The sequence below is a fragment of the Anolis carolinensis genome, chromosome 6, assembly GCF_035594765.1.
Source record: "Anolis carolinensis isolate JA03-04 chromosome 6, rAnoCar3.1.pri, whole genome shotgun sequence".
In the NCBI taxonomy this organism is placed as follows: domain Eukaryota; kingdom Metazoa; phylum Chordata; class Lepidosauria; order Squamata; family Dactyloidae; genus Anolis; species Anolis carolinensis.
Genome location: NC_085846.1, coordinates 40713213 through 40733370, shown reverse-complemented (window position 1 = coordinate 40733370; position 20158 = coordinate 40713213). Strand labels below are relative to the sequence as shown.

The following is a 20158-nucleotide window of genomic DNA, read 5'->3' as shown; positions in this document are numbered from 1 at the left end:
GCCTGTGTTTCTTCCTTCAGTATTGTGATTCTTCTCTTTCCTAGTTCTTTCAATGAAGTACGGTATTTTGTTTCTCATCAAATGTGGCCTTTCCTTCCATAAGCTGAATGAACATTCAGGTTCACTTTCTATTAAGCTCACTCTTTATTGCCAGCATGTCAGTATTTCATTTTTACCAATATGCTTTTGAATAATAATAACGTTGTTCCTTCTTGGATACATAATCATTATGAAATAGGCAGTTAAAACAAACATAGTAGCTGATCAGAAATAATGCCTTACCATTTAGTGAAAAAAAAAATGAAATATTTTTATTGGAAATGTTGTGTTTGAGGATAAAAAAAATGTATGGATTAGACCATTTAGTGAATTTTATTTCCATTTTCAGTTTTTGGAAACTGTATGCCTCCTCTTCTGAGCCAATGTGTATATCTGGCTATACCAAAAAAAAAAAATCATTCCCAGCATCACTTTGATAGTACAAGAATCTAAAAACAATGTGGGAAAGGCCTGTACTATAGCTGTTCCCTAGGCCAGCATTAATAATATATTGTTAAAAATTGAATTTTTATGAAGAATAGTCATAGCATGGGCTCTTTCCACTGTGGTCCATAGATTCTCACTTTGCCTTGGTAATATGTATTGCTGAAGCTGCATTGTAACTTATCTAACATATGTGCCAAACCTAAAACTAATAACAGACAATAATACCTTCTCAGTGGCATATTGTGGAAACATAAAAGCCTTGCTTTTTGTGTCACTTCATGCTTATTGGTTTGAATTGATACTTGTCTTCTAAATTATCTTTTTATTATCCTTTGAATTGCTCTCAACCTCAATTTAAATTTCATCCTCAATGTTTAGGGACAGTACTGAGAAATTATTAATGATATAAAAGATGGCATACTTCTTAAAGACTAAATTTGTTGGGGAAAATCAAATTGAAGGTCTCTACTCTAATTTCTCAGAGGTCTGATTGACCAACAGGCTAAGATGTAGACTAGTCTAATTTCATCCTGAGCCTACAGATCTGGAGAGCAGTATGGCCAAAGTTGAAGAAAAAATTTCAGTCATCAGTGCATATTGACTTATAGTAAGGAGCCAGGAAAATGCTCAATTAGTTATGAACAAAGGAAATATATTGACTGTGGAATAGTTCTTATATTCATGATGAAGTCACCAATACTTTATAAGTGCTTAGGAAATAAGCTGTAGATAAGTAAATGATTGCTGAATGGAAACTTTGTTCTCAACACAGATCCACAAGATGGCATTGGACAAAGAAATGGCCATGTTCTCAAGGCGAAGAAGAAACCACAAGAAAGAAGGAACTTAATCCAGTCATCTAAACTAAGCATTGACAGCAAAGGCCTGGAGAGACATCTCAAAAAAGGAAATGTTCTGACAGTTGCTCAGCAGCCTCCAACTCATCTAGTGGATTCAACTGTCCAAGTTACTAATGGTCCTTCTGTATCAGGTGAATCAAGCAACTCAAATCTTCCACCCATTAAAAATACTACCGTAAGGTCCAGAGAAGGAGATTTTTATGCAATGTTGTGCTCAAATGTGGAAGATTCCACTGGAGACAACGAAAACCTCAAAGATGTTATCCCCTTAGAAGAAGAGCTCCTTTCTGTTGATTTCAATAAACCTCCTCTTGATCAAAGTAACAGGGTTGGTGGGGTGTCTCTAAAACAAGCAGAGCAGCACAACTCTGAAATGGCAGTTGGGGGTGATGGGAGAAGGGCTGGATCTTCCCACATATTAATAAGTCAACATATTGTAACAGGAGAGCCAGCAGCTGAGCAGTCTTCATCAGTGCAAAGGAAAATAAGAGACCAAAGAAAGCCTCATGCACATGAGGAAACGCTTATGGAAGAAGATCATAAAAATGAGGGTGAAACTTTGGCCTGCAGTGGAAAAAGTCTGCATACTGAATGCAGGCCAGAAAATGGAACTACAAGTGATGCAGTTATTAATACAAATTCTGCTGAAGACTGGCAAAGCAATAATGTCTATGGTAGGGAACAACAGAGTTTTGAGAACAATCAAAGACGATATGCTGGATTTGTTAGTTCAGCAAGACCAACAGTCCAGAGGGTTTCCTTGCATTCAACATTTAATATCCCAGGATCCTTAGTGCAATATGCTGCTTTAAACAGAACAGAGTCTATGGGTGGTGTGGATATGGCTACAGATTCCATGCAAGTCACAGAACTCAGTGGAAGCCCAAGATTCTCTGTGCGCAGACAGCTCTCTCCTATAAGAATTAGGGATTCCTATTCAGGTACTGAAAGCTGTCGATCCTCCTCACCCAGTGTCAGCACTTTTGAAGATAGTAGTCTGCTTGAGGATAGTATAAGCAATAGTCTAAGCAGCATATCTCCCAGTACTATTTCACACGATGAAGATAACTTTCTGAACTCCCACAGTTCGTCATCATCCACAGATTCATCCCACCCATCTCATTTCTGGACAAATTTCACAGCACACCTTACCATGTCTGGTCCTTTGCCTGATCAGGCCCCAATTTTCCTGACAGTATCTGATTTGAGAAATCAGAGCAGCTTTGTGAGCAGTCCACCAGGAGCAAATGAGATAAATAAGCCTGAGATAGATCCCGAGAAGCTAAAAAAACTGCAAGAAAGGTGAGGAGTATGGGGGAAAATATCCAGAAATATGTTTTGACTAAAATAAGGGATTACTGGAAGAGCTTGCCATGAATGTTTTCTGCCTGATGTGAACCTATTTAGTCTTTTTTTAAATCCCAGAGTTCAATTTGGAAATTTGAATAGGATAGATATTTTGTTTAAAGAGAGATCCCCTCTACTGATACATCACTCAAGTCATAGATACCCCTGTTCTACAGATATATTCAAGAATATACACTGCTTCGCTCTGCAGTGTATCCAACAGCTTGGTTCTATTTAGAGAAACATAACTTATGCCTCATTTCTAAAAATCACCCACAATGTGGCAGTGTATTTAGAATTCTCAGTGTTCAAATTTCTTTGCAAAACCCAGTTGGGAATGGAATTTGAACTGGAGCCATAGTGCAGTGGGAAGTTATTTAAGATCTTGTTGTTATGATACTTCCCCTTCAAAGCTGTTACTAGCCACTAAAAGGAAAACATATCTAAAAATTGTACCTATTTGTTCTCTCCTCTGGGAGCATACGCTCTTAACATGTCTGATTTGGTTAAGGCCATTGTGAGGGGAAAGGTTAGAAAGTGGCACAGTGTTGGGATTATTATTAAACTTGTAAATTTAGGTAAACTGCATTTAAATCAGATGTTCTCCGGGTTTTAAAATTTATATTTTTAATTTTTACAAGATAAAAATAAATTGAAGCAGGTGCAAATATATAAATGATTTCTCCATGTCTTTGTTGTACATTGAGAGCCAGTTGTGTATTTTTATCGGAGCTTAAAATTTTACTACAACAAATCTTAATTTATTCAGATTTTAATTGGAGCATCCCACACCCAAGTGAATGTTATCACTCTTGGGAGAATGTTCTAATTCATTGTTGGAGGAGATAACTATTGCTGCATATTGGTGGATTTTGTAATCCAAAGCAATTTGAAACTAGTAGGTTGGGAAAGGGTAGCCTAAAGTGTGGTGCCTTACAAGTCATGAATTACTTCTTATCACTGATCTGTTCAAAACAATGTATAGGGTGTCATATCTTAATTTAATGAAAACTTGGCACACTGGAAATACACTTTTACCAATTAATTTGAACTGTATACAGGACTAGAAGATCTTACTCATGTATTACATGAGAGAATTTAGAAGTAATAGATTAGTTGTTCCCTCCTCTTCCTAAAGTTTATAGTTTTAAAGTACATTTTAAATAAGTTGTTTTCAATAGAATTATTCCAGACTTTTCACCATTTAAAATGTAGAATCTTTGTAAATTGTATTATATCTCCAGTCTTTTGGCTGAAGATTCTGAAGAAGAAGGTGATCAGTGTCGAATATGTCAGATTCCTGGAGGATCCATAACCAATCCCCTTCTAGAACCATGTGGATGTGGAGGATCTCTTCGCTTTGTCCATCAAGAATGTCTAAAAACCTGGTTAAAGGCTAAGATAAAATCAGGTAAGTTTGTAGTTTAGGCAAAAATACCCAATAAATGTAGATTTATTATGGAAATTATGGTACTACAGTAGAGTCTCACTTATCCAACACTTGCTTATCCAACGTTCTGGATTATCCAACGCATTTTTGTAGTTGATGTTTTCAATAAATCGTGATATTTTGGTGCTAAATTCATAAATACAGTAATAACTACATAGCATTATTTTGTAATGAACTACTTTTTCTGTCAAATTTGTTGTATAACATGATGTTTTGGTGCTTAATTTGTAAAATCATAACCTAATTTGATGTTTAATAGGCTTTTCCTTAATCCCTCCTTATTATCCAACATATTTGCTTATCCAATGTTCTGCCGGCCCATTTATGTTGGATAAGTGAGACTCTACTGTACTTGGTACAAAATCTTTCAAAACCTACTGGTCAGTACTGTCTGCTGTGATGGCAGAACCTTGGTACCAATTAGCTATGACATATTTGGAAGCACAACTAGGTTCTGAACTTAGATGTAGTTGTGGACGATCTATTACAGACGTCCAAGCCACACTGAATGACCTAAATCAGAGGTTCTCAGATTTTTTCAGCTGCTGAGCCCATTTTGAAGGAAAAGTTTATTGCGAAGCCCCGAGAAATATTGATATATATTATGTATATTATATTATATATAATGTATATATATCAGGCATGGTCAAACTTTTGAACACAGGGGCAGCATTGCATTTTAAAATTTGACAGATGGGCTGGGCCAGTGACTGATAGATGGAGAATGCTTGTGTGAACTAATTTTTTAAAAATGAACAAATCCCTATGCACGTTACATACCGTATATACTCGAGTATAAGCCGACCCGAATATAAGCCGAGGCATCTAATTTTACCACAAAAACTGGGAAAACTTATTGACTCGAGTGTAAGACGAGGGTGGGAAATGCAGCAGCTACGGGTCAAATTCAAAAATAAAAATAGATATTAATAAAATTGCATTATTTGAGACATCAGTAGGTTAAATGTTTTTGAATATTTATATAAAACTGTAATTTAAGATAATAATAAGACTTTAATAAGATAAGACTGTCCAACTCTGAATACCTATATACTCAAGTATAAGCCGACCGGAATAGAAGCTGGCCAGGACCCTCACTTGAGTATAACCCGAGGGAAGCTTTTTCAGCCCTAAAAAAGGGCTGAAAGACCAGGCTTATACTTGAGTATATACAGTATATCTCCTTTGTAGTGCAAGAAAGAAAGAAAGAACACAATATTTAAAATATTTACCATTTTAACCATCATAAATGTAACAGCATTTCAGTGGAAAATCCCAGGGCCCACCTAGTCCAACCCCTTTCTGCCATGCAGTAAAAGCACAGATCAAAGTACCCCAACAGATGGCCTCCCACTCTTTGTAATAGTAGTAATAATAATATAACAACAACATCCACAACCCCAGAGGTGTGTGCTTCCAGCACTTTGGTGGTGGTGGAGCAACCTTCCGACCAGTTCCTCCTTTTCCGCTGCCACATGCTTGGAGTGGGAAGCAGGGAGGAGGGAAGCGCAGAGCCCCTGACTGTACTTTGTTGAGCCCTAAGGGCTCCACAGCGCACACTTTGAGAACCACTGATCTAGATGATTTTGCCTAAGATAACATCTCTCAAAGAATTTCTAGGTCTTCCAGCACAACTCTGTGGTCAACCTCTACTTGAAGCTGAATATAATTCAGAGATCTTTCAAAAGATCTCTAGGTTTTCCAGTATGTCCGGAAGAAGCTGATCATAGAGTCACAGTGGAGGGCCTAGAAATTCCTAGAGTAACAGTTCATAGAATTAAAGAGTTGGAAGAGACCTTGTGGGCCATCTAGTCCAACCCCCCACTAAGAAGTAGGAAAATCACATTCAAAGCACCCCCTACAGATGGCCATCCTGCCTCTGTTTGAAAGCCTCCAAAGAAGGAGCCTCCACCACAGTCCAGGGCAGAGAGTTCCACAGCTGAACAGCTCTCACAATTAGGAAGTTCTTCCTAATGTTCAGGTGAAATCTACTTTTCTGTAGTTTAAAGCCATTGTTCCACGTCCTAGTATCCAGGGCAGCAGAAAACAAGCTTTCTCCGCCTTATGACTTCCCCTCACATATTTATACATGGCCATCATGTCTCCTCTCAACCTTCTCTTCTGTAGGCCAAACATGCCCAGCTCTTTAAGGCACTCCACGGTTTATTCTCCAGACCCTTGATCATTTTAGTTGCACTTCTCTGGACAGTTCTCAAACTGTGTACCACATAACCCTAGTTTCTGAAAAAAGCATCCTAAGGGTTCTGTAAAAAATCCAAAGTTTAAAGTGTATTTTAAAATGAAAGCACAAGAAGTCAACTACTTGATTTTCTCTAATGTGAAGGAAAGTATTTACATTAGGTGTAAACACAACATTTTATTGTACCAAAATAAAAGTTTGTGGTTATATTTAAAATATTTTCTTTATTTCCAAACCAACTACATTATATAAAAAAGTCGCACCTCAGCATTGGTTCTCCTTGCTCCAACACACAAACTCCACCACAGCAGGCTTGAGTCTTTTCAGTTTATTGAAGAAAGACCACAAAACTTATTAAAAAGCAGAAAAATAAGTAAAAACCAATTGCAAGTGCAATCCTAAAACACAGTTCAATAATTGCATAGATATTAGTCCAAAATCCAAAAACAGCACAGTAAATCCAAAATAACATGAATTCATGAGCTTCAAAAGTAATCCAAACACAGATTCAAGGCTTGAACAAGGCAAGAGTTGATTCTCCAAAAGCGAGGTTGCTCTGACTAAAATCTCTCCCCAAAACTATCTACTTTAAAACCTCTCTGCAACTGAAAAACATATTCCTTTGAGCTCTACCCCCCCCCCCCACGCTTGCCTCCGATTCTCACGATTCTCCTGATTTTAATTTCAACCTGGAATCCCTATCTAACACAAACTCATCCTCTTCGTTCCCATCTGCATTCTGTTGATAATTCTCAGATTCAAGTGAAAAGTCATCCTTATCACAAACTTTGGCAGCATCTCTACTAGACTTAGAGGCATCCACAGACCTCTGTTTTTCTAAGCTATCAACACTTTCCGAATCCACCCGCACTTCAGAAACATCAACAGTCCCAGGGACAGACTGCTGTTCAAACTGTATTTCAGAAACGTCCACATTCCCAGGGACAAACTGCTGTTCCCCAAATCCCCTTTCTTCATCATCAGGCTGAACCACAACAGGAAGAACTTGGTGGGTTCACAATGCTTAGTAAAAATCAGGGATAGAAAGTTCCGCAGGAAAAAAGTCTTATCATGAGTGAAACAGTCAGGGCAGAGTTTCTCAAACAGTGCTCCTCCAGATGTTTTGGATTTCAGCTCCCATAATTCCTAATAGCTGGTAAGATGGCTGGGATTTCTGTGAACTGCAGTCCCAAACACCTGGAGGAGCACAATTAGAGAAACACTGAGTTAGGAAATTGCTGTCCTAGAGAGAACATTTTTAATCAAACCCACAAATAATCAAATCCACACAAGTGAAAACCACAAATGTGGAGGGACAACTGTAATTGTTTTATTATTCTTTGAGAGAAAATGAATGTAACTGGACTTCAGTAGACCTAGTACACAAAGAACATGGATATTGATAGGTAAAGAGACATCCCTTCCTATTACTCTCTGCCTTTCTCCCTGGCCATAGACAACTGGTGTGATGACGGTTCCATCCTCAAAGGAGCATATTTAATGATGTTGTTGTATTTCCAAGTTCATGTCTGTCCTGACGACCTCATAGTTAGGGCAAAGACTTTTACTTATTTCAAGTTAAATTTAAACAAAACACTTTTTTTTTACTATCCTGCATAAAATACACTGTCGCAAATAGTTTAATCTAGAAAATATGCCCAAATACCAGACAATTGGTGTGTATGTAGTCATTTTCTGATAGCTCTTTAACAATTGCAGAATGACATCCAGAACAACTTGGGCCTGTAAGTGCAAAAAAAGCAAGAAATGTATAATGCTCCCAAGGGGAATTTCCTGTCTTCTTTATTTATATGTCTGTTTTTAATCTCAGTATTTTTACTAACAATTCAGTTGTTTCTACCTATTTTCCTTATCACCCTAACAGTTATAAGGAAGACACAGTAGTAGTACCTCATACATTGAAGTAGTACAAACACAAACTGAGGAATAACACCTCCACCTTTCTTCTTTCTTAAGCAAGCAATGATCCTTTCTCTTACTATGTGTTGCAAGAGACGGCCAGCATGAAGGTTCAGCCATTTGAGCAGGATGATAGCTCCTATTCCTCCTCCTCTCCTGATAGAGCCATCTCCTTGTGAGAGATAAGCAGTAACACTGCTGCCCAGCAGCCAAAACATGTGTGGGAAGGAAATCTGAATAATATAGGATCGCTACTTAATTTATTTACGTCTGGTTGAAATACTCCTAGCTACTGCTATGGGAAGAAATTGCAAATCGGAGATTTTCATAGCAGTCAAATAAAATTACAGCTGTTTACACTTTGAAGTAGATGAGGAGTTTCTCTCTTTCAAAACTTATGTAAAACAAAGCTAAAATGCTGCTCTAAGCTTGTCCGTGCTTGTCTGTGCTTAGCTGACTGTTGTTTTTACATGGTCTAAAATGCTCCATGTGACCTATGCTATGTGATGACGTAGTAGTGTTCTCAGAATATTCTTGGGAAATAAGATGCTATAATGTTTCAGATTAATAAAATAAACCCTCAGCAACTTCAATGAATTTATTCTGTCACTTGGCCACAGTGCATGCCAAACTAGGGACAAGATTAAAGGGAAATATATATTACATTGTAAATAGTATCAGGAACAATTTTAATTATAAAGCATGGACAGTTTAGTAGAGACTGAATCCTAGGGATACCAGGACCCATCTGATCTAGGAAGCTAAGCAGGATCGCCCCTGGTTAATCTTTGGATAGGAAACCACCAATTAACACCATATGTAGTATAACGATCCATGAATTATTTAGTTATTGATAAACAGAATGTGTTAGCTCTTTTGTTCTACTTTGGTCCACGGCCTGTGCATTTCAAACTTAAACGACTATACTCCTTATTTGAAATTGAGATATTAATACTTACTTACTATGAATGATGATTTCCATCTATGATACCAGAATTAACTAGTTCTGTTCTCTGCAGCAGCATAGAATAAGCCGTTATCCTCTTGTTTCTTGTGGAAACCTGGGCATCTAGGCTCAGATCTGAGTCCAGGAGCACACCTAAAATGCTAACCTGAGATTTGTATTCCATTTCATCAAAGAATGCCTGGAATTGGGAGGTCACCATATGTCCCAATACCTTGTCCAAAAGGGCGATATTGGAAAGTGGTCAATATTCTCTCATACAGTGGAATCCTGGAATTGGGAGGTCACCATATGTCCCAATACCTTGTCCAAAAGGGCGATATTGGAAAGTGGTCAATATTCTCTCATACAGTGGAATCCAAGGAAGGATTTTCTCAATATGGCCTCACCCTAACCCCTAACTTTTTTTAGATAGGATAGAAAGCAGCCTCAAAGTGGTGAGGGATTCTTTTTTTCCAATCTTCTCTTCATCAAGCTGAACACGCCGAGTTCCTTCAACACATAGATTTTGTTGTCCATACCTCTTATCATTCTCCTTATTTTTCTCTGAACTAACTGCAACTTGTCTCTGTCCTTAAAACGAGACACTCAAAAACAAACACAGTATTCCAGATGAGTCCTGGCCAATACAGAATATGGGGTAAATTAGATTTATCTTTCTAAATAAGACCAGATATAAATCCTACCAAAAAAGAAACACATCTTAGTCTTCTAGAAAATAAGGTTATTGGGTGAAGTTCTCTAGCAACATGGTAAACAAAGTCCTACAGCAGGGTTTTTTCTAGTCTGATAGAAAGGCTGTAGATTACTCAGGAAAACAGTGCCCCCCCCTTAGTTCACTCTTCCTGAATATGTTAAAAGAATAAAACATGATTAATTTACTTCATCCTTTCTTTCCCATCTGCCATAGTGCATAGACAAGACAATATACCAAGCAATTAAGGTCAGTCATACCATATTAGAAATTATGCCAAACTTCAATAGGGATTCTGAGACCTTGTTAAGTATGTTTCATGCTTTTGATCCTTATTTCCCAGCTATAAAATAAATATCCAGAAGCTTTAATTTCTACATAGAAGAGATTGGGCTATATGGCCATTGTGCATCCTTCCAATTTTATGATTCTGTGATAGGTTGTCCACCAAATTTTGTATTCTCTGATGTGGCTGTAGAAACCGGAAGCATACATGCCCCGAATAGAGGAGATGACTGAGTAGTATTCACTGAAACATAATTTTTTTTGCCTAGCCCTACAATCTATAAAAGTTGTATTGCGTATAAAATAAAGCTATGGATTTATATTCTTCAGGTGCAGAGCTTGGTGCAGTGAAAACATGTGAACTCTGTAAACAGAGCCTTACTGTGGATCTGGATGATTTTAATGTGAATGACTATTACAGAAACCATCAGCAGTCTCGGGTAAGAAACCAGACAGGCGCCCTGATAAAGTCCTCCTGTAATCCTTTAGTAGACAGAGCAGGTAATTTGTATGGGTGACTAAAAACTGATTCTGAGACTGCAGCAAAGAAAAAAGGCAGATTCAGTGCTAATTATTGCTAGAGAAAAATGGAAAATAGAACAGCGGGTATAATTTTACTATATGTAAACCTTCTGTACAGCTATTTTTATTATAGGCTAGAACATTTTACAAATAAGTACAACAATTGACACAAGTGTATTGGAGATGTAAGATAGCCATGTTTAGAAATCTAAATGCAATCTGGATTAGACTGTCACAGAAAATACATAACTGATCTGGAAACTGTATAGAAAAAAATCCACACAATTTTTTTTAATGCTGAGGTCAACAGAGCTAGCTCTGAGTTGTGGGCATAAAAAACAGGATTTCATGGTTATGGCCTCATTTGTATTAGCCTACTAGATGACCTCTGGACTACATTGTTACAGAACTTTAAGTGGGCCCTAAATTCTTACTTATTTTTGCTTAGCCTGTAATTGAATTGAGAACTGAGCTATGTATTATTCTACCTAGTGTATTTATTATTGTTCTGTTGTATCTCATGATTTCAAATTTTAATTGCATACCACCTTAGGAGAATGTATTCTAAAAGTTGGCTTATAGAGCTTTTGAATAACTTAATCCTCTCTAATGGGAGAATAACAGAGAATAATTGTTTTGATTGGCAAAACATCTAGAATCCACTTCTCCCTGACTCTTAGTTCAGTCAGATTGATTTTTCTGGATGCTGCATTTCAAAAAATAAATTAAAACTGCTAATGTGTCTTCTAAATTTCATTTAACCCAGTGCATCTATAAGGTGTGTGCACATAAAGCTGCTACCTAATTGATCTCTGTTTAAGCCTTAATCTGATTTTGAGAACACCAATATTGCTGTATCAGTGAGTGAAGCAGAACACTTGCCCATCACAGAGCATCACAGAGTTTTATGACAGTCAGGTTAATGCTGGGCCCAGTTGGGAGATAATAATTTTGTGATACCATCAGGAGAGCAACTGAGAAGATCTTTTTCTACATACAGGCCCAGGATGAGCTAATGAACTCAGGTCTTTACCTCGTGTTGCTGCTTCACTTGTATGAGCAAAGGTTTGCAGAACTCATGAGATTAAACTACAACCAAGCCTTCAGAGACAGGGTAAGAAGAAAAATACTTAATTCCTTCCTATTTTACACAGGACATTCTGAAGTGTATCACACTTTTTTCACAACAGCCTATGTACTTCGGTATGCCATCAGTGACTGTTATGTCAAATATGCAAAATATTAAGTCAAAATTATTTTCCCCAAATATCCCAGGACACCCTAGGGACATTTTGTCTTTGCAGTTATGTCTTTATTGTAGTACATTTATGAAGGCTGTGATATAAGGAGTAAAGCCACTCCAAGAATCATCATGACCAAACCTCAGCACTTCCAAGGCTGTGCTTAGGATGTTTAATGTGTGTATAATTTCTATCTAGAAATGTATTAATGTGAGGCTATTATTGTAGATAATCAGCTTTTATTGTGGAATTCTGATTCTCAGCTTAACCGATGTCACTGTTGCACAAGCCAGCAGCCTGGACATTTTGGAATCATTGTTTGTGGCCCGTAATGGGAGCCCAACCCCTAAAATCCAGTCTCTGTCATCCCCCATTAACATGTCACTCAGCAGTTTGGCAGAATGACAGGAGTGAGACTGTATTCAGGTGGAGACATGTGAGTGGGACTCATTCCATGCTGTGTTCTCCACATGGCACTTTCTCTACCTTTCCCAACCATTGTTTAGTGGGCTGCCTAGAGCAACATTTAGCAAAAGAAGAATGTGCATGAAGGATGTCATCACCACATACCTTCCCTGTGGGTTAAATTATTCCACCAGCCTGCATAACAACTGCATAAAGGAGGCTCTATGAGATCTGAGCACACCGAGGTGTCTTAAAAATTTCCCATTTCATTACATTGAGACAGTGTTGGTGGAATTGTGTGTGCAGTAGACTAAAAGCAAACCAACAGCAACTCTTCTGTCCTGGATGCACAAAAAATGCAGTTCATCACTATCACACGCTCGCACACACACATTTATTGAAGCAAGTAACAAACAGAATTTTTTAAAATGAACCTTGCATTTAGACTTTGGTTGCAAAATGCAGCTTAGTTTCATCTTGGAGAAGGTGAAAGTCAAAATGTTGTGCTCGTTTTATGTGCTTTTTTAGTTCTTCAGTATGCAGGTATGTATGTTTGTGTGCCTGTCGATGTTGTTTTATCAGGAAAGGGCATGGAAAAAGTGTGAGGCAAAAGACTCTGAGTAAAAATAGGAAAGCAGGAGGAAGGCTTTGGTCTTTGAGTGTGCACATATGAAAATGTGAGGATGAAGGGAGCCCTGGCCACATCCTCCATCATTGTTGCTCATGCCTATCACTAGCAACATGACCCCTACACATGGCTTATTGCTATGTGCAGTTCCAAGGGTAAAATGGTTGACCGCCCAAGAATTGTAGGATGATCTGTATTGCCAGTGGAGCTTTGAGCTACAAAGCCGCCACTATCAAAGTTTCTTTTCAGAATGTATCAGCAAACACAATTGTATTTGAACACTTATCTGTCAGCATTCTTGATTATCTTGGAATTATATATTCTGCCGCAAAATAGCTGGAGAAATGCCTAAGCCTCCTTTTACTGTGTAGTACCTTACGGAGAACGATCCAGCTTTCTCTGACACGTTGAAAACCTATATGTTTCACCCCCTTCAAAATCATTGCTTCGCAGGAGCGCTGTTCCTATTGTCCCAGTCATTAAAATTGTATTAATTGATTTCATAACAAATAAAAAGCATTAGTGATTTGCAATTATAAAAATAAATTCCTGCATGCATATAACTGCATAAAGCACGTAAATAACATTTTTGTACAATTACAGGTTTTAAAAAGATAGGTAGCTATAAAGCCTGAGTGCAAAGGAAATAAATGTTATCATAGTGTTAACAACGTAAACAGAAGTTTTAACTATTTCCAGGTCTAAATGTTCAGCTTTTTCTATAGTTCAGCGGTGGCCTGGTTTCTCTTCTTACCTAGAATTGTAAAAATATTGTTCACTCTCCTTTAAAATGGATTAATTCCACACCATTGCACAGCAATACTACTTGAGATGCTGGAAAATTAAGTGAATTTTCAGTGTTATTAGGATCAATATGTGTTAATTCTTTTCTCCTTTTCCCTTAGCTCTCAAGACAGCCTAGAACAGAGGAAAACCAAAGTAGGTTTATACAGGGTTTACAGTAGTCCTAATGAGATGTAGTCCTTCACAGTTATCATATATATTATTTTTCATGAATGCTACAATATTCTGCCTTCAGTCTACCAAAATAACAGATACCTTTACTATACATCAGACCTGGTGGTTAAATACACTTTTCATGGTGACTTGCTTAGCCCTGTGCCTCTCTCCTGTTGTGTCAATGATTTGCACTAAACAAGAAGTTGTCTGTTGAGTGCACAAGAAATTATGTAATAACCAAACACATCTATTTAATCAGACTTGGGCTAGTTCCAATTCTACATTTTCCAAAATATTTGTTTCACAATGGCCAGAACAATGTCAAATATAGCAAATTTCTTTAGGGACAGTTTGATTGGATGACAGTATAAGGGCCATACCTTATGGATCGGAATCATCTTTGTAGAACCATTGAGTCAATGGGATAGGCATAATCATTGGCTCACTATTCAATAACTGATTTAGTAGGTATTCTTTAGTTGATACTACAAATAGAATTCAGCCCATTAATTTCTCAGTTGATATATGAATCTTGCACTTGAATATAATGACTTATCATTTGTGAATTTTCCACATTATAAGTAGCAAGCATAAAACTTAATCCAGCTCTTGCCAGTTTGGACAATTTTTCAATTGTTGCATCTATGCAGCTACCACAATGCAATCGATTTATGCAAAGAGCAGGCACTACAAAATGCCCATCAAAGGGCTAATGTGAAATATGTATTTGGATGGGGGTTTCCCCCCAAATGCAGGAACTATTAAATGGCTGTCTTCATGAATTGTAAATGAATCCTGCCATTTGAGTTCCCACAGTAGTAATATTATGGGAAAATACAAGAAAACAATTTTAAAAATCTTAAGATTATCTAATATCATTTTCTCATACTTTTGGGGAGCCAGGAACTGAAATTAATTGCATATTTAATCAGTATATGAAATACGGAATGTTTTGCCTTATAATTGCTTGTTGAAATATTAGTACCAATTTTCCTTCTAGCATAAGGTTTCAAGGATGATTTTTGTTCGTGCAGGGTTGGGGGGTGGAGTAATTTTTTCACATTTTGACTTTTGCAGATTTGATTATTAATAGATTTGATTTTTAAAATTCCTACGAGGAATCTCTAGGTCCTCCAGTGTGATTCTATCACCAACTTCTTCAAAGCATGCTGGACGACCTAGAGATTTCTTGAGAGAACACTTCCTCTGATGCAATTTTGTGGTCACCTTCCAGTAGAAGTCAACCAAAATCATGCTGGAAGACCTAGAAATTCCCAAAGAGATATTTTCTCTGGTAAAAAAAAAATAGTAAGTTTCTTTATTCGTGGTTCTCACTTTCATGGAGGGCTGACTGTCAAAGATCACATGGTTCCACATCAAGATTTTGTGTGAAACTAGTTAAATGAAATTATATCTGGTAACTTCAAGTTGGGGAGTTTTGTGCTTCCAAGTGCAACAGATATTTTACATAAGCTGCAGACATCAGATGAAGTCTACTATGTTTCAAACCATGGGACCGTTTATAGAAGTAGTAGCTGATTATAAGTAACACAGTAACTATCCTTTTGCAATGTTAGTATCTGTAATGTGAGGAAATCATTATCTTTTGATTCATTTTAATTCATGGTCCTTGGAAAGTTGTTAATTCGGCTGATGTCTCACTTGGAATTTTCTTTGACAAATGGCAATTTTCACATCCGCAGCAGTGTGTCCTGGGATTGTTTTCTGAATATTGCCATTTAGATTTGTATTGCCGTATTCTTTTGTGTAGGGACTGACATGTTTCCTTTGTGTAGACATCAAAAAGGCATTGTCAGTAGCTGCATCATGTTCAAAAAAGAAAATAAGTGAATGAGTCTCAAAGGTTAATGATATTTATTAGCTTTTGTAATAAAATTATTCCATATGAGGGCCAAGTTGATATTTTGGGTTTTGGAAATGTTTTGTAGCTCCTTTTTGCTGCCTATTGCTCTATGAACAAGGTGCTCTTTGCTTTTAAAGCCAGCTGACAGAAAAAGACAGATTAATGTAAGACTTCCTTTTAGCTTCTTAAATGTATAGGATAAGCCAGCATCTGAGTTCTGCAAGTGCAGCATAGCCAGTGTCTTAGGTGTATCTACACTGTAGAATTAATGCAGTTTGAACTATTTTAACTGTGATAAATGGTCATAAGTTTAACCCAACATTTTAACTATATCCTCAGTCATCACCCCAAGATTTCCAGGACTCACCAATGTATTTGTGGCTTGTGAAAATGAGTAGAGGAATGTTTATTGGCAACAGAATTAACAATATGAGGAGTGAGAATGCCTCAAACCCATGCCTTTATTGGGTCAAGGAACAGGGCACAATAATGTGCCCTGTTCTTTGACCCAATAAAGATTCCACCTGAACATTAGGAAGAACTGCCTGTGAGGGATGTTCATCAGTGGCTGCCCCAGAATGTGGTGGAGGCTCCTTCTTTGGGGGCTTTTAAATAGAGGCTGGATGGCCACCTGTCAGGGGTGCTTTGGATGCATTTTTCCTGCTTCTTGGCAGGGGATTAGACTGGATAGCCCATGAAGTCTCTTCCAACTTCTTCTAATGTGCTTTCATAGGTCTTTATCAGCAAGAGATCAGGTTCCTGGCCTGATAAAGTCATGGTATCTGTGTTATGTTCCAACACAGAAGGAAGGAAGGGGACTTTAGCATGCTTTCATATAATGCTCTAAAAGGTGATGTAATTGTTTTAGGTTTTGCCTGAAACAATCTATAAGCATACTGAGAATAAGAAAGGCCAAAGTATCAGATGTAAATGAAGTACGTTCATTTCCTAACCTTTCATTTCCAAGAAAAAGAGCTCAAACTTATCAAAATATCAAAAACAGTTGGGTTTAACTGAAATAGCAAGCAAGGCTTTGGCAGTTGGATTCAATTGGAACAAATATGGAGCCTCTCATCTTCAAGTGTACAACATAGAAGTTGCTTCAGCTATTTCTCTTGGTGCCAGTAGCGACATCTCCCTCTGCTGCTCATTAAAAAGAATGCGAGCGAGGGGAAAACTCACTGTATACATGGGTGTAGTCCACACGGGCTCTCATCCACAAAAGGTTGTGCCATACTCCCAGATTGCAAAATTCACTTCAGATGAAAGCTAGGCTGCCTCCGCTTCCCTGCTGTGCTTCTTCTAGAAGGAAAAACACTTAATATTGAAGTAGGATTCTGATTACTATAACTGACTGCTGTAGAGAGAGCTTTTAATGGGTATGCTGTGTCCTTTTCCTTGTTTGCTTTTAATGTTGGTTGTATTTCTATTGTTTCAATATGATAATCTTGTTTAATATTACAACTTGTGTTTTTATTGTATGTATTCTGTTAAGAGCCATCTTGAATCCATTGCTGAGAAAAAAGCAGGATATTATATAAATAATATCCAAAGGCTGTTATTTTTGCAGAAATAGGTTAACATGGCTATCCTTCATAATTTATGGGCAGAATAAAATTTAACTCAGTAGGCCACTAAACTACCACAGTGTTCATGTAGGTATTTATCAGTATTGTCTGTACTCCAACTCATAGCTTTTAGATTAATATGAATTTATCTTAAGTGTTGAGGGCATGCTCTGGCAGGCTTTGATTTGAACAAAAGCAATTAAGAATGATATGTCCCTGACTGTATCAGACCAGAGTGGTACAGTTGAAGACTGGATGACTTGGAGATCTCTCATTCCTAGTCATCATAGGTTGACTTGATTACAGTTAACAAAAGAATTAATTTTGTGGCAAAGTGGGGGGGGGGGGGGGAACCCAAACCTGAAAGTGTTTGCAATCCTCTCTGGTTTGTCCATTGTGCTTCTGTGGTATACTTCTGCCCCAAGTATGATCTAAATATAGGATTCAGATACCCTGTTTCAGGTATCCATGTTGGGGGGCATTCCCTGCAGTTCTGGGAATAATGCTGTACTGATAAAATGTATCCCTGAACATGGGAATATATTTCATCTCCCCACATCTTAACTGTTTCTGCGCAGCTATGAACAATTAGATTACTTTCAGTCCTACATTCTCTTTGTAAAAACAGTGTATGGGACATTCAATACCGTGATAAGGGAACTCTACAGCTTTCATTAAGTAGCAAGTGGAGGCATTTGTGCTTGCAGACAGTGCTTTCACATGAAACGGAACATAGAAAGACTGGAATAGTCAGTCACGCTGTCCCAATAATTAAAGAGCCATTGTAGCATAGCAGTTTGAATACTAGACCAGGGTTAGAAGGCCTGTTTGGTCATGGAAGCCCACTGAGTGACCTTGGGCAAGTCACACTCTTATCAGAAGGCAAAGTCAACCTCCCTCTGAATAAATCTTGCCAAATAAACCTCATGATAGGTTCATTTTGGGGTCACCATAAGTCTGAAACAACCTGAAGACACACAACAAAAACAACTCATTATTTTTTAATGAACAGAGCCAAGCCTTAAATTTGCCTGGAGATGCCATTCTTCCATTTGACTTCTAATTGTACAAATGATGTGGCTAATCAGTGCTAAAGAGAAATGCAACCTGAATCCTTTATGTCAATTTTCAAACTTGCCCTGTATTTACAGTAGACTGTGAGCCTGAGTGCGAAATAAGTCCTGTGCACTCTTTTGACCTGAGTTTTGATGCACCCATATAATCATGGCACAATATATGTTCCTGTTGCATGATCTTCTTAAGATATTACTATGTAAGCTGACATTATCAAGTTCTGAAGCTGTGCAAGAACATGTCCTGTTACAGAATCATAACAAAATACCACGAGAAAGCATCTAAACTCCCCAAAATGCATCCTTAGTGTGTGACTTGTATCATCCTTTAGGTTTCCAACTATCTCTTTTTATCCCTCACACTACACACTTTTATTATTTTCCAGTGATGGACATGGATTCCAAAAGCTATTGAACTTGAAGTATTCTGATTAGCTCTCTATTATTGATTCCTTGATCAAGCCCACTTTACTATACATTCTCACAGACATTCACAAAAAGCAATACACTACAACATCAGTTATTCATCATCTTCATTGTTAGTCCTTTGTAATGTCCAGCCTAAATCTTCTAAGATACAGTTCTAATTCTTGTCGTGCATACAGTCGACATAATGCCAATAGGCTTCTTTATAGCCCATATTTCAAATCTAAACAGACACAAGTTTTATTTTTCCAAATTCATATCTACTTCCTTTTAATTGAAATATTCTTTCTTTGTAGCAGATAGGTCTTTTAACAAAATTTGAATATTTAATATGTTGGCTTCTCTGGCACATTGATTTTATTGAGTTTGCCATAACTGGACTCCGGAAAAAGTAAATTTGCATTTATACTGACCATTTAGGCTTCCCTTATCTTTTGAATGATAGTTTATTGCATATATTTAAAATTACTGCCAGTTTATGGAGTAATGTTTCTAAGTACTTTTTTATTCCATATTTCCAGATTCAGCCAACTCTGGCAACAGTGACTAAGAATGGTCAAAGTGGATCTAAAGAAGAGAACTCTTTCTCAGAAACAAAAAGAGAACCCTTCTCCATACCTTCCTACTTTCCTCCTCTTTCTTATCACCAGACCATAATGAGTATGTATACCACTCATATTCAGTGTCACCATTTAAATCTAAAGTCCTCTCAAGGGTCTGGAGCTCTTATGGCTGTTTGCGTAGTTTTATTCTTGTGTTGCTTTTAAATTGCACCATTGACTAACAAATGTTTTGAAACAACATGGATTATAACAGCAACTTGGAGAGTGAAAAATTTTCAGTACCTCAGACTGGCCACTAGTCAGTAAACAATGGCTATGCTTTTGACAGTGATTTGAAATTCTGAATTAGGTTTCTACTATTGCTATACATGCTGTAGAATCCACTCTGTATAATTTTACATATTCACACTTCTGTGGGTCAGAGGTCCCTTAGATTGCATTTTGTAAATTAAAACCAAGTTCTTTGCCCGGCCTTGTCAAAGTACATTCCATAGTACACAAATGTAAATATGCTGGTGATTGTATGATCAACTTAATAACATTATTACTTTCTCTTTAAATGACACAAGGTATGAATTAAAAATCTGTTAATTTTTCAGAACCCTCCCTCCCTCTTAAGAGAAAAATATGCCATAGGTGAGCATTGTTATTCTGAGATGTGTAACAAAGCTGAAAATCAGAGAGGACATTTACCTTATGCCA

General features: G+C 37.4%; 1 protein-coding gene across 4 annotated transcripts in view; it reads left to right on the top strand.

The window, feature by feature from the left end:
* Window positions 1-19622, top strand: part of marchf10 (membrane associated ring-CH-type finger 10) — a 39788-nt gene extending 20166 nt beyond the window's left edge. For 3 of the 4 annotated variants that reach the window (XM_016994504.2, XM_062958215.1, XM_062958214.1), the window contains 6 exons: window positions 1259-2648; window positions 3938-4104; window positions 10537-10646; window positions 11729-11842; window positions 13908-13941; window positions 19415-19622. In XM_016994504.2, the coding sequence (XP_016849993.1) occupies window positions 1259-2648; window positions 3938-4104; window positions 10537-10646; window positions 11729-11842; window positions 13908-13941; window positions 19415-19443 (1844 nt within the window). In that variant the 3' untranslated portion in view covers window positions 19444-19622. The remainder of the gene's footprint in view (window positions 1-1258; window positions 2649-3937; window positions 4105-10536; window positions 10647-11728; window positions 11843-13907; window positions 13942-19414) is intronic. The other variant, XM_062958216.1, reaches the window with a different exon arrangement.
* Window positions 19623-20158: the final 536 nt, after the last annotated feature.